This window comes from Saccopteryx bilineata, chromosome 6, assembly GCF_036850765.1.
Source record: "Saccopteryx bilineata isolate mSacBil1 chromosome 6, mSacBil1_pri_phased_curated, whole genome shotgun sequence".
Taxonomy (NCBI): domain Eukaryota; kingdom Metazoa; phylum Chordata; class Mammalia; order Chiroptera; family Emballonuridae; genus Saccopteryx; species Saccopteryx bilineata.
Window position 1 is genome coordinate 91,593,086 of NC_089495.1, and position 14,170 is coordinate 91,607,255.

Below are 14,170 nucleotides of genomic sequence, written 5' to 3' on the forward strand. Positions count from 1 at the left end.
CCAACCCCATCCCTGCACTTAACAGCTCTGGGAATTGTAGCCACCCTGTGACATGCCAGGAAGCCTGCTGTGGAAGGAAGCTGATGACAGAGGAAGCAGAAATGAGAGATGTAAGGAATCGGGGTCTGTCATGACAAGCCTGAGTCACTGCCTTAAACCAAGTGAAACCTGCTGAGCTTCTGGCAGTGGAGTGAGCCAGTAAGGTCTCTATTTCAGTATTTAAGCTAAACACAAAAGCAGTCTGATTCGGGTTTTCTGTTCTTTGCAATTCAGATGCATCCTGAAAGATCCACTGAACTATTATAAAGAGGGAATGCCTGTTTTATAATTGAATTGCATTTAAAAAGCTAACAGAGTGCTAAAAACAACATATTTGGGTTTTAAATACTTCTGTTGTACTTAATAGCTAGTACTTACCATACTAAGAACTGCTATTTGGCTCCAGGTCATTTTTGCAAGAAATGTGGCAAGCTGTGTAAGTCAGTTTATTCTGCACTTATCAGGGGTGGCTCCAGCATTCTGTCATTCTATTCTATCTCTAAGGCAGTCAGTATGGCACTGATACCAGATGAATGAAAAAGACAACATCCAGCAAATAAAACATACTGTAAAACAATGTGTATAATAGCGCATTGGTTTTATTGATGGCAGAAGAAAAAATTATTTCACTTGTAAAAAGATAATCTGCTTTACTTAGCTCAGTATTTTTCCAATCTTTGTGTGGACTGAAATTTTTCTCCCTAAAAACTGTTTTTTCATTCTCCAAATTATAATATCCACCGTGGCTGCATCTTATTCTAAAGGAAAGTTAGAAGGCCTATCAACAGGTTTTGACCAGGAGGTTTCAGTCAATGGCTCCTTTCTTCACATAAGACTCTATTTAAAATAAGAGAGAAAAAGAGTGAAATCAGACCCACAAATTGACTTTCCATACTCAAGATACACTTCTGCTGAAACTTACCTGTCAATATGAAGTCCCTGTATATATATCAACAGATTGTAAGCAGAACAGATTGGACACTGCTGTCTAATTTATAAACATAATTTACATAAAGCAATATGTAAATCTAAAAGCAAAATCTTTCACAATAATTTTTTCTTTTAAATTCTTAAAGTACATCCTGTCACTATTAGCTTTTATTGCTAGTGAGTTGATCTCAGGAATTTCTACTGACCAAATAGTCTTTAACAGAGGATGACCTAAAAAAGCAGCAGCGTAAGCCTATTAATGAACCACTTCCACCTCCATCCTGCCCACCTGCCCACCTGCCCACCTCCATTTCCCCTTTGAGCCCCTCTGAATTAGGTTAGTCCACACAGGTCACTTATTTTAGTCTGGTACCTCCCCTGACTGCTCCCTACCTTTATCAGGTACCACTCTATGTTGAAACACTTAGGGTGTGACAACAGAAAGAGCTGAGAGGAGTGAAGAGAGCAGCCCTGTTTGCTCTGGTCCTATTTGAGATTGCTCAGGTAGGGATGGGCCGAGCTCCCACGGCTGCATATACATAGCTCATAAGTTTTCCAAAGTACATAGTCTCCTGCTTAGAAAATCAGAGCTTTGGGAACTGTTATCCTCGCATGATGCCTATTCTACTGGCATCACAGGGTTTAGCAACAGCTATCCTTATAGTGATCATTTCCTTGACCTTGATTTGAAAAATTTTGCTGGACCAGATTGTCAAAACAGTTTTTCACATTTAAAAATAGAATGTTTACCCATTAAAAATGGTGTTAAAACCTTAGGAAATAAACAAAGTCGTGGTATGTATGTAGCAGTTTATGCCGAGTGATAGGTTTCATTGGTTGTGATTAATACAGGCAACTGCAAAGATTAATTCTTTCATCAAACATATTAAACTAAAAATGAAGTTCAAAGCGAGTCATATTTATTAAACTGCTTCACATGCTGAGCCTTGATCTCATTGCCGCAGGGAGCCTCGTGCTCCCGTGCCGTACAAACCCTTCCCGCGCAGGTCTGCCACCTCCCTCTTTCACAGCAGGACGTGATGCTAGGCGCTCTTGGCTCTTGGACCACTGCATTAGCTTCTTAGATTCTTCCCTCCTGGTGCTATAATCCATCCCCATCTGACAGCAATATTTCTTAAGTGTTCTTCTGATCACAGTACTCTTATTCAGAAGGTCATGATAGCACTGAACACTTCAAATTCTTAAGGTGTCTAAAGCCCTACTCTTTGGCCTCTACCAATAAATATTTTGAACACCCACTGGTTTGGTTTACATACTGTACTGTGGCCACTGAAAGCTGCTTCCTGTGGACTATGCTTCTTCCCCTCTTTATGCCTTCCGTGGCCTTTAGAATCTCGTTAGAGGACTCTATCTCATCAGGAAAATGAAGCTTAAGATTGATTTCTAAAGCCTAGTCCTACTTCTGGAATCTAGATCCTATAACTCCAATGATGTCAGAAATCTTGTCAAATGCATGGTTTTGGTCAGTTTCATCGATTCAAGAGCTATATATAGTTTCTCTGCTCATATTTCTAAGTTGTCTGTAACAATAATGAAAAGCCCAGGAATTAGAAGTTTGGAATTATGGGTCTTATGTCCCCTTAAGGCTTTGATCTGACTTGCCACTACTTTTCCTCAGACATGAGCCCATTTCCCCACATCAGTCCCTGAGATCCCCTTCTGGACAAAACCCTGGCACAGATGGTGCTGTCCAACAGAAATATAAGATGTGTAATTTTTAAGTTTCTAGCAGCCATGTTAAAAAAATAAAAATAAATAAGTAAAACTAATTTTAGTAACATCTTATTTAACTCAATGTATCTAAAATGTCATTAATATGAACAATAAAAATTACACTGGGGAACAAAATTTTTGTTGCATCCACGAAAACACTTGTTCTTTCCTAATTCGAGTGTGCTGATCTCAAATCTGACATTAGTTTTTCTCTGTAAGCTACAGTTTTTTTGCAATTCAAGATTTTAGGTTTTCATCTTATTGTAAAATTTTCAACATTTAGTTTAACATAATAAAGTAGAATGTCTTCTTGGGCATCATCTTTGTGAAAATATAGTAATTTATATAATGCAGTAAATATACTAATACACGAAAAGATATGATTGCATCAGAATTTGTCTACAATTTCGAAATAGAACATATTAAAACACTTATTTTAATCATAAAATTTGCGCAAAACTTATTTAAATTCTACTCAGGCAAAAATTTGCATTTGTAGCTCTTGCATTTCTGTACTTGTTGAGGACAATCTTGTTTGATGCTCCAGCAGTAGTTTGCTCATCACTAACAGCTCCAAAATTTTGGGGAAACTTATCAAGATGACTGTTCAGGAAGTGAATCTTAATGCTCATGTTACATCCAATGTTGCAGAAAGCCAACAGCATCCTTTGAACCAGTTCATAGTTTTCTGCTTTTTTGTTGCCAAGGAAGTTCTTTGTAACTGCCACAAAAGACTGCCATGCTGCTTTCTCCTCCTTATTCATTTTCCTGGCAAATTCTTTGTCATATATGAGGGTTCGAATTTGAGGTCCATCAAATACACTTGCTTTTATTTTCTCGAAAGACAAGGCAGGAAAAACAGAAATAATATGTTGAAAGCATTCACTTTCTCTATTCAAAGCCTGAACAAACTGCTTCATTAAGCCAAGTTTGATGTGAAGTGGGGGAAAAAGTGATCCTGTCTCAATTAACTACAGGTTCATTCACAATATTTTGTATCCCTACGTCCAGAGCTTCATGGTTCAGCCACTCCTTCTGTGTCCAGTGTTTCTCCCGAGCTCGACTGTCCCACAAACACAGAAAGCAAGCATACTTTGTGAAACCTCTCTGTTGCCCTAGAGGAAATTTACCATTTTAAGATCCACATAAATGATCCAGTTATGCTCCTCATACTTCAGAAAGTTGAGGACAATTTTTATGTCTTTCTTACTAAGTCATTCAATTTGGGTTGGCTAAATTGCTGAGGGGTTAATGACTGCTTGATATCAGAAGAAGACCTTTCAGATTCTACAACCATTTCTTCATGCATCTTATCAAAATATACTTGATCACCATGTTCACTTTCTTTGTCCTTAGAAGAAATAAATCCATTGAAAACTGGAACCGGGAGTGTCTCGGAGTGTGGGATAGGTAGTATTGCTGAATGAATATTAGGACACGCGATCATATGCCGTTTTTCATTGCCAATGCCCTTTGTATGGATCAGACAGAAATAAAAGTCACTGCTGTGGTCCTTAGGTTCATGCCAAACCATGGGAATACCAAAAGACATTCCTTTGCGTTTTCCTTTTGTCCAGTAACAAAGCATTTCCTCACAATGATGACACTCAATATGAGGAGCCCAATTCTTGTTTTGATTGCCAAGGGGAACTTGAAAATAGGCTATATATGCATGTGTCACAAATGATGAAATATTGTGCCTTTGAGGCTGAAGTGTGTAACAGCCACATATACAACAGAAGCTGTCAGGACTATTCTACATTTTCGCCTACTCGAAGAAGCCATGATTCAATCTTAAAACAAAATAAAAGGGTGTTTTTATCAGATAATAATTTTTTTTTTTTTATAAAGAATTTTTTTTTTAATTTTTATTTTTTTTTATTTATTCATTTTAGAGAGGAGAGAGAGAGAGAGAGAGAGAGAGAGAGAGAGGAGAGACAGAGAGAGAGAAGGGGGAGGAGCTGGAAGCATCAACTCCCATATGTGCCTTGACCAGGCAAGCCCAGGGTTTCGAACCGGCGACCTCAGCATTTCCAGGTCGATGCTTTATCCACTGCGCCACCACAGGTCAGGCCAGATAATAATTTTTTACATTTAAAAACAACACAATTATGTAAAGGTGATGTTTGTAAAACATTAATTGCCTTGTGGTTATGTTCAATCCAAGAGTCATTGCCTTTTAAATCCAATTTAAAAACCAATGCATGCCATTAACTATAACAAAAAGAAATTAAAATTGCATAAAAACCAGAGAATGCACCAAAAAACAGATTTCAGATTTGGAATCAGCGATGCAGAAATATATAGAAACAGTTCTAAAACCTCATGCACCAGAAAATGAAAAAAAAGTTGTTCCCCAGTGTTATTGAGATATTTTACATTTTAAACTAAGTCTTTACAATTTGGTATGAATTTTTCATGTGTAGCACATCTCAATTCCAGATAGCTGCATTTCTAGTTCTAAACAGCCACAGCTGGTTTGACAAATGGAGAGTCATGCGGTAGGGGGGAAATACAGTGTGGATAACAGCCTTAGCAGAATAAATAGCTGAAATGAAGAGAAATGAGAACAATTTCTTTAAAATTCTCAATGGTCTTGTTACTGAGAAGAAGAGGCTGAGAAAAAAAGATACTTAAGTCTAAAATTCTCTTTAGGGTGATATATAACAAAAGCTGCAATGGGAAATCTCTGATTATTAAAAATATATATTCAAAAGCCCTGGCATAAGCAAAAAATAGAACTGTTACCAGACATGGCAAAGTGTTTCCTTCCAAAAACATATTAATAAATCAGGTCTTTGTTCATCAAAATGAGATGCCTTAGATTATAATGTCCTATAATTTCCTTTTTTTTTTTTGGTCATGTTTCTCTTCCTATTAGAGATGATTTTCAGAGAGCAAGTCTTTTTCTAAAACTAAGATGAAAGTTTCTGGACTGATAGCCTAGGGACCAAAAATTACATCTCAATAAGCAATCATGTTGTCTTTACCCAGTTCCTTAAGAGATACTAGAAAACATTTCCTCCTTAAAACAAACAAACAAGAAAAACCTTCAGAAGCAGCGCTTTTATGGAGGATTTCTCAGTATCAGCAGTCTTTACATTTGGGACAGGTCACTGTCCTGTGCATTTACTACGGCAGCATTCCTGGCCCCTACTCACTAGATGCCGCCCCCCCCCCCCCCCCCCCCCCCCGGTTGTGACAACCAAACAGTGGCTGTCTCCTGGAGGAGCAAAACCAGTCTCTGTTGCAGACCACAGCTGTAAAGCATTTAGATCAGTGGTTTGCACACCCTGGCCCTATCACTCCAAATTCTACTATAAGTGGTTGGGGTTAGGGGGCAGGGTATTGGTATTTTTAGAGGATGCCCAGGTTGTAAAGCAAACCAGACTTGAAAACCCCTAATTAGATTATCTGGATCTAGAGAATTGTCTCCTTTACATCTGTGTACCTTTTTTCTCTGTGCTCTTTAGAATGATAAAAACTTTCCTGACCTCAACCTTTACTCGAAATATGGGTTTCCACACAACAAAGTGTAGCAAGAATAGCAAGGGCTCTAAATGGATTATGAATAAAACATTTCCTTTTTCTTAAAAAGAACTGAATTTAACTAAAAAATAAAAAATGTACTCAATTATTCAAGTTAGTCCTTTGTTTTCTTCTACCTTCCTGCTTTCACAGGTAGAGTCACTTCGCTGACGGTCCACCTCCATTACAAGAGTGAGCACAGAGCAAAGAGGGAGCCAGGGGGCACCTTTGTGGAGAAAGGTTTGCTGGGAAAGTAGTTTATAAGTGTGGTTTAACCTTAAATATTTTATAATTGAAAAGTTTTAAACATCAGTTTTTTCTATTAATTCATTATGAAATACAAATACTAGACTGACTCATTTCATGTGAACAGCATCTTATTTTTTTTGTATGGAAAGCACCTCACAGTGTCAACTTTACCTTCTCGTATTAGTTCCGAGCCCGGGGAGGTTGGTAAAACTGCTGGGTTGGTCGAGTGGATCGTCTGGGCTGGCCATCCCCTCCTCTACGGAACTCAAGAGTTTGGTCATAGGTTCCTTCTTCCTCCTCCTATTTGCAAAGAGTAGTGACGCAACATGTTCAGAATAGCTCCAAGTTTCCTCAGTTCAATATATTTTGTGGTCTCACTTTGATATACCCTCTTAAGCTGCCTATGATCCACATTTGTCAACTTTTATAACAGAGGGAGGCATGGGGAAGAAAAAGTCCTCTTTTGGTCCTAGGTAACAGGCGCATAAAATTTATAGTGGTAATGTTAGGATCAAATTTAATTCTAGAAAAGGAAACCATTTCCACGTAATAGCATGATTATCTCATCAAGTAATTTGATACAATGTAGTGAAAACACAAAAAAAACAAGGATTATAATAAAATGTTTCTTGACTAATTGGGTTTCTAAATATTTCTAGGTATTTATTAGGTTAAGGGGCTTTGGTAAGATATGGAAAAGGAGTTGAAGAGCCACAGAACATTCACCAGCTGTCTGCTCTCATCTGATGACATCTCCAACATCGTTTAAGAACCTTACATCTAGAGACAGGAAAAAAATAATGGATTGGAATGAGGATGGAGATACAATTTACATATAAAAAAAGCTCCATGCAAGACATAGCAATCACCACCCAAGACACAAACTATTTTCTTCTCATTTTCTTTCTTACTGAGGGGGTAGATCAGCCAGCTTAAGGAATAGCATGGGGAAATTAGGATAAGCAGAAAGAATATAGTTAATTATAATATTTGAAAAGCATTTAGAAGCAACAGAAACGTAGCCAAAAGCCACAGTGGTTTCTTACTGAGTGCTGCCACCCTGTTATTTTAGTGTTTTTAAATTCATGTAGCTATGAAGTATATTCCCTTTTAGAGGCAGAAAAAATATTGGCTCTTAGTTTTGTTTAGGGAAAGAAGCAGCATCTATTTCAAAAGTGCAGTTTCAATTCCAGCTGCACTATCAGAGCACAATGATTGGCATGATTCTGGAAATTCACCCTATTTCTTTCTCCTCTTAACTTCATCTCTGAGTCTCTTTCAAAAGATTTTTTTCCTTTGACCCTTTTAAGAACACAGAAAGTTATATGAAAAACTGAGTTCTATTCTCTACATTTTACCAATTTATTACAGTTTTACTTGATGGGAACAGAAAGATGCTATGATAATTCAATCAAATCCTAGTATTTAGAAATGTATTTAATATTTGGCATGAACATAACACTCATTAGCCATCCACCACAGTATTCTTGAGAGAGAACCATTATTTCCATTTTATATTAAGGACACTGAACCCTAGGTAAGCTCAGGACTTTGCCCTGACACTTCTAAAACAAACCTGCGTTTTTATTCTCAGATTGCTGCTAAACCTTGAAGTCTCATTTTGCATGTAAAAGATATAAACAGATAGCCAAAAATTAATGATTATCCTGAAAGGGAATTCATCACCTAAATAAGAGAATGGACAAATCTGACAATATATTTGGTATAACTCAATAACTATATTTTAGAGACAAATTCCACATTAGATATCCTTTCTCTATGCCCCTTTTATTAGCAATCAGTCTGAAAATAGAAGCATCAAATACTAAGTCCATAATTTAGTAAAGGAATTAAAATGCAGAAAGAAAAATTAAAAAGCATTCAGTAAAGAATAGAATTAGTTTTTATTATTCTGGTCACTGCTCTGAATGATTATCAAATGTTCTAGCTAAATTTGAAAAGGAAGTATTTAATTTTATGAAATATGACATTTGAAGCTTTGCATATTAACTGAGAAGAACGAAAATATATTTGCTAATGTAGGAGATGAAGTAATTATTTCAGGAATTAGAATGGAATGTTATTTTTCTCCACACCCAGCTGCAGGACTAGACAGAGATATCAACAAAATACATTGTTCAAGGTAGGGAATTACCTCTGCTGAGTGAGTGAGCTGGATTACATAATAAACTTGACATTGCTATTTGAAAAGCTGTCTTTACTATGTTTAAAAGATTCACAGACTATACTAGCCAGAGCCAATTAAATGGTTTCATAGAGATGACGGGCCATGAGATTTCTTTCACATTATTGGATGTCTTCATTATCTTTTTATATGAAGTGAAAGCAAAAAATAAAAATGAGACTGACAGCTTGGTTTTAAGTTATTGTCAAAGTTGCAATCTTGCTTTTTAAACTTTTAAATATTCCTCTTGCAGAGTAGTTGAGGGCAAACCTGGTTAGCCATAAAAACCAATTCCTGTAGTCTAAGCTAGTAACTTTTAGCCCTGAATGAGTACCTCTTTCCGTTTATATGACACAGTTCAACTTGATATATCAGTTTCTCTGGAGTCATCTTTATATGAAATTTATACCTTGTTCTTTTAACCTATGTTCTTCCTTCAGGTTTCGCTACCCTGTAATAGAGTTAAAACTACAAAATAATAATAATTTTATTGTTCATGAATGTATCTTAGAAATTTGACACCATGTTTGAGTTGGCACCGTCCTAGAATGCCATCTAGTCTCCCCCCCTAGCTTTGACAGATGAGGAATCTATAAACCTAGAGGTGAAGTGATTTTCCCAAGACACAGAGCTCATTAGAGAAGCTGAGACCAGGTCACTTTGTTTCTGACTTTAGGCAAGGTTCTTGAAGAGACTTGTGATATATTTCATAAAATGGAAGTGACCAATGTCATCTTCACCTAAACTTTTGAGATTTAGAACCATTTTATTAAACTCACATTTTTGCTGACCTGAATCACACTATCAGGTAAAACTGGGTTTTATAATACTAAATAATTAATATTCAAAATTATCCCCTTTTCATGACATTATTTACTAGTTTATTATTCCTTTTAGTAAAAAGATACAAAATGCAATAATTATTGTGACATCAAGCATGAATGAAGGGATATTTTGGAAGAAAATGCACAGCACCAATGCAAAAAGGAGACAACTACCTATATAAAATGTTCTTGGCAGGATACAACTATATCTTTCCTGCACATCATTTTCAGTCTTTCCTTAGTGCACACTGTGTCTGGAATAAGAACATAGGCAAATACATACTTCTCATTTATACATGAGCTGTGCTAGAAAAGCTCACTGTCAGTCTCTTGGCCCCTGGAACACCCTTCAGGAGGAGATGTGAAACCCAGTTAGAGGTCAGGCTCTCTGTTCCACAAATAGTAAGAAGCAGTACAGCTGAGAGGACAAACCAAGTACCCTAAGGAAGGTTTTGGATCAAAATTATTCTCAACTGGGGATAATTTTGCACCCCAGGGGGCATTAGCCAATGTCTGGAGACATTTTTGGTTTTTACAAACTGAAGGGGTAGGGTAGGGGTAAGTTGTTACTGCATCTAATTGTTAGAGGCCAAGGATGCTGCTAGATATCCTACAATGCACAGGACAGCCCAAACAACAAAGAGTTATCCAGTGCTAATGCCAAGGGCGCTGAGGCTGAGAAAACCAGGGCTAGGCAAACAAAGAGGAGAAAGCTTACTACCCTTACGTGCCAGGACAGCCTGGAGGTTAACACTGAGATTGAGAAAGTTTGGGTTTGTCACCCTTCTCCATTTCCCTTCTGGACATTTCTTCCTTTGCTTCTGACTCTAAGGCCTAACTGCAGACTCGACTCTCTACAGAACTTTTGTGGGGGCTCCATTTGCTGGCAGTACTGTTGGCCTCTGCTGCAGCTACATGTTTATAGTTACTTAACTTACTGACCTGCCTTATCTTAATTACCATTCCTTTGACATTTTTCCATAGTCGTAACTTTGTGAGGAGTCAAGGAGAGATTATTTGGTTGGAGGAAGTGGAGAGAGGGGATGGCAATTACCTTCATACACACACACAAAAAAACTTAGAAAAACTTATTTATACTATCACCTGTTCGTGAATAGTTATTTTGTACATAAGTTAATAAAGGTTCTTCTAGTCATTTCCTTCTCTCAGAATTTATATAGTAGTTGCCAAAAATAAGCCAGCATATAAAATGTATACTATGTGCCCTTAATAATAACCCTTGAACTTTAGAGATTTTGGACAATGAAGTGCTAGTGAATACATAACTTCTTCAGGGATTCACATATAAACCACTTACTTTATGAATTCCCATGCTACCTTCTGCCTGCCTGGTTAGCTTGTACAGTCAGTTTATAGAAAATATAAACTAATTTTAATACAAAACCTAACCAAACAATCATTTTAAGGACAAACCTGCTTTTCCAAAACATCAAGTGATAAAGGCAGAACTATGGGGACAGTAAAAAGATCAGTGGTTGCCAAGAGTTAGGGGGGAACAAAGAGACAAATAGGCAGAGCACAGAGGAGTTTTAGGGCAGTGAAACTATTTTGTATGCTAACATTATGTCATTATACTTTTTCCAAATCCATAGAATGTACAACACCAAGAGTGAATCCTAATGTAATCTAGACTCGAGGCAACCACTACTGTGTCAACGAAGGTTCACCAACGATAACGAATGTACACTCTGGTGGGGGATGTTGATAATAGCGGAGGCTGTGCATTTGTGAGGGCAGGGGGCATAAGGAAAATCTCTATACCTTCCTCTCAGCTATAAAACAGGCTGTGAAATAGGCCACATCAGTGAGATACTTAAGCCTCGTATAGTGCTGATGATATGGTAGATCCTTAATATGTAATGAAATATTTGTAGATCTGCCCCTTATTGAAACAGAAAATCTCAATCCATTCAGATTCTTCCTGTGGTTACCAGTGATATCATAATATTATAATCAGAGTATGAGAATTAAATCTCTTTCATCCTTGGGATGCCATTAGTTAATAAGTCTGTGAAAACCACTTTGAAGATGATTGAGCTTTCTGAACTGGCTCTACATTGTGTTTAATTTTGATTATACCTTGGATATTAGTAACATTTCCTCTTGGTCCCCACTGGAAAACTTTGACCTTTGATTTTATTTATCAGTTTCAATAATGAAATAAATTATCTCATTTTTATAGATAAAAGTGAAGTGCTAATGGGGGAGGGCAGGGCTTGGAGGAGGGGAGTAAAGAGGGACAAATATATACAGTGACAGAAAATGATTTGACTTTGGGTGATGGGCACGCAACACAATCAATAGTTCAAATGTTACAGAAATGTTAACCTGAAACCTATGTACTCTTATTGATCAATGTACCCCATTAAATTTTCTAAATAAAATTGAAAAAAAAGTATCTCTGTCCCATTCAAAAATAGAAATAAAAATCATGCAATAGATTTCAAAAGTAGAAGTTAAAATGTTTTAAAATTATCTATTTTAGATCAATTGTATTAATATTCTATTATATTAAAGTAACTGAAATTTGAAAGTGAGAGCTGAATCGGCCTTTATTTTCTGTGAAGATTATTTGTGTCTATTGAAGTCCTGTATGAACACTGAACCTTAATTTACCAATTATCCTTGTTTAAGAACTATGTTCGGGGGATGTATTTGATGGGACACTTGAATCTGTGTAAACACAATAAATTTAAATCAATTAAATGAACTAAAAAAGGAACTATGTTCTAATTCAATATTTACAGCTCTATCACAAAATAAAGTGGGCACAGTAATCTGAAAATACAGACTATAAAAGAGGATGTTTGCATAAATAAATTAGTCCAGATAACTATTTGATGCTATTATTTGCTCAAATAGCACTATCACTTGCGCTAGAATACAGTCTTCTGATTCACAGCCCTGTCTGCTTTTCACTCTGCTTCTGAGTAAGAAGGGTAAGAAATCATGAATTTCAAATTGGAAAGGGAATTGGAGATAAACTAATTGAGCAGATTAAAATTTTGTCAAATTATTATCCATTTTGGGGGGTGGTAAATGTGGCATTCTTTTCTGAAGTAAAGTTCTGCATATAAAATCCTAACATAAAATAGATGCGCTCAGGTTAAAGTGTGTGTTTCTACATGGATATGTGAGCAGTGTCCCCTTGCCTTTCTCTTCCTTAATCCCTCTAAACTCCTTAACCCTAAACCACAGAAATTAAAAACTCAACCTAGTTCAACCTCTGCTGTACACTGGGAACAATCTGGGTTGATTGACTTGATTAAAATATAAGAAAGTGAGCCTTGTCCAAATAGCTTGGTTAGTTGAAGCATCATCCAAAGTGCAGAAGTTGCCGATTTGATTCCCCGGTTAAGGCTCATAAAGGAACTTGATGTTCCCACCTCTCTCTCTAACTCTGAGGTCAGAGACTTTTGGCCTTTGCCTTCTACTACAGAGAAAATCTAAACCCCACTTTTGACTTCTATAAATTAAATATGTCATTTGATAATAAAATCACCCTCTATACCCAAGTGGGAAAAAAATTCAAGTTTTATTAACATATGAGAAAGTTATTACATATAATCAAAATAAGTAAATTTTATAATAATAGACTAATTTATCTGTTCTTAAAAGTCTAAGTAAAATATTATTTTAGAATATAATGGGGAATTATAGTCTCCCTTGCCCTCAAACAGTTCTAAGAACATCACTATCATATGTAGATATCCAGTAATATTTTATTTAGGTCAAATGTTTATAGCAGAATAGAAATAAAAAGCAATAGTAATTCAAGAAAAAAAATCTGACTCAAAATCTAATTAATTACTAAATAACTGTTCCAAAATGCATGGCTGAGATGGCATAACCTTTTCGTTCCTATATCATGAAGAATTTCAAGAGAACTGTGAGACAATACACTGTGTTTCTGATCATCTCTTTTTTGAAAAGAGTATGTTTTCTAAAGTTACATAAAAACAAAAATTGTTGATAATTTTCTAAGCTATCAGGAAAGCATCTGACTTCCTACCTCAAGGGTTTTATTCTATGCTCTGCCAACTAAAGCACAACCTAAATCAGACAACTAGACTTGAACTTGCAAGAAAACTGGATGTTTAAATGACAGTTAAAGCAAACAGCATACTATTCATCATTTTCCTTCTTCTAATGTCATTAAGGTCTACTTTTAATATAAAGCAATAAAGCTATTTTTAGCAGGCTAGGTATTCAAGAAAATTCAACTAAATATCAAAAGGCTGCATCCATATCATAAGTAGGAGAATAGAGTATTAAAAGAACAAAGACTACCAATCATGTCACCCTTCTCAATTTTCAGATGATAAAAATGTACTCTTCCATTCAGACAGACCTTAGTTTATTTACAACTTGGAACAGAAAAAAAGGGAATAAATGTTTATTTCACTGTGTGCCTGGCATTTTGCATTTTATCTCATTTAATCCTTGCAACAGTACTTTTATTTACTTAATCTCACTATTCTATAGATGAAGCAACAAAGGTTGAGAGTCATTCCCCTAAAGTCATGTGAATGACAAGGCTTCAGAAAGATCCTGCACCACTGTCTGCTCTAAAGGCTTTCCACTGCAACATGCTCATAGTGTGTATTTACATTTCTTGCTTAAGAGAGTTTTAATTTTTTCTAATAGCTAGCTTAAGATC

The 14,170-nt window shown here is 36.2% G+C and overlaps 1 protein-coding gene across 3 annotated transcripts in view; it reads right to left on the reverse strand.

Annotated features, from left to right (window-relative positions):
* Positions 1-620: 620 nt before the first annotated feature.
* Positions 621-14,170, reverse strand: part of TDRD3 (tudor domain containing 3) — a 216,568-nt gene continuing 203,018 nt past the window's right edge. For all 3 annotated transcript variants that reach the window (XM_066235530.1, XM_066235533.1, XM_066235531.1), the window contains exons 13-14: positions 6,652-6,780; positions 621-876 (exon numbers count right to left, since the gene is read on the reverse strand). In XM_066235530.1, the coding sequence (XP_066091627.1) occupies positions 6,661-6,780 (120 nt within the window). In that variant the 3' untranslated portion in view covers positions 621-876; positions 6,652-6,660. The remainder of the gene's footprint in view (positions 877-6,651; positions 6,781-14,170) is intronic.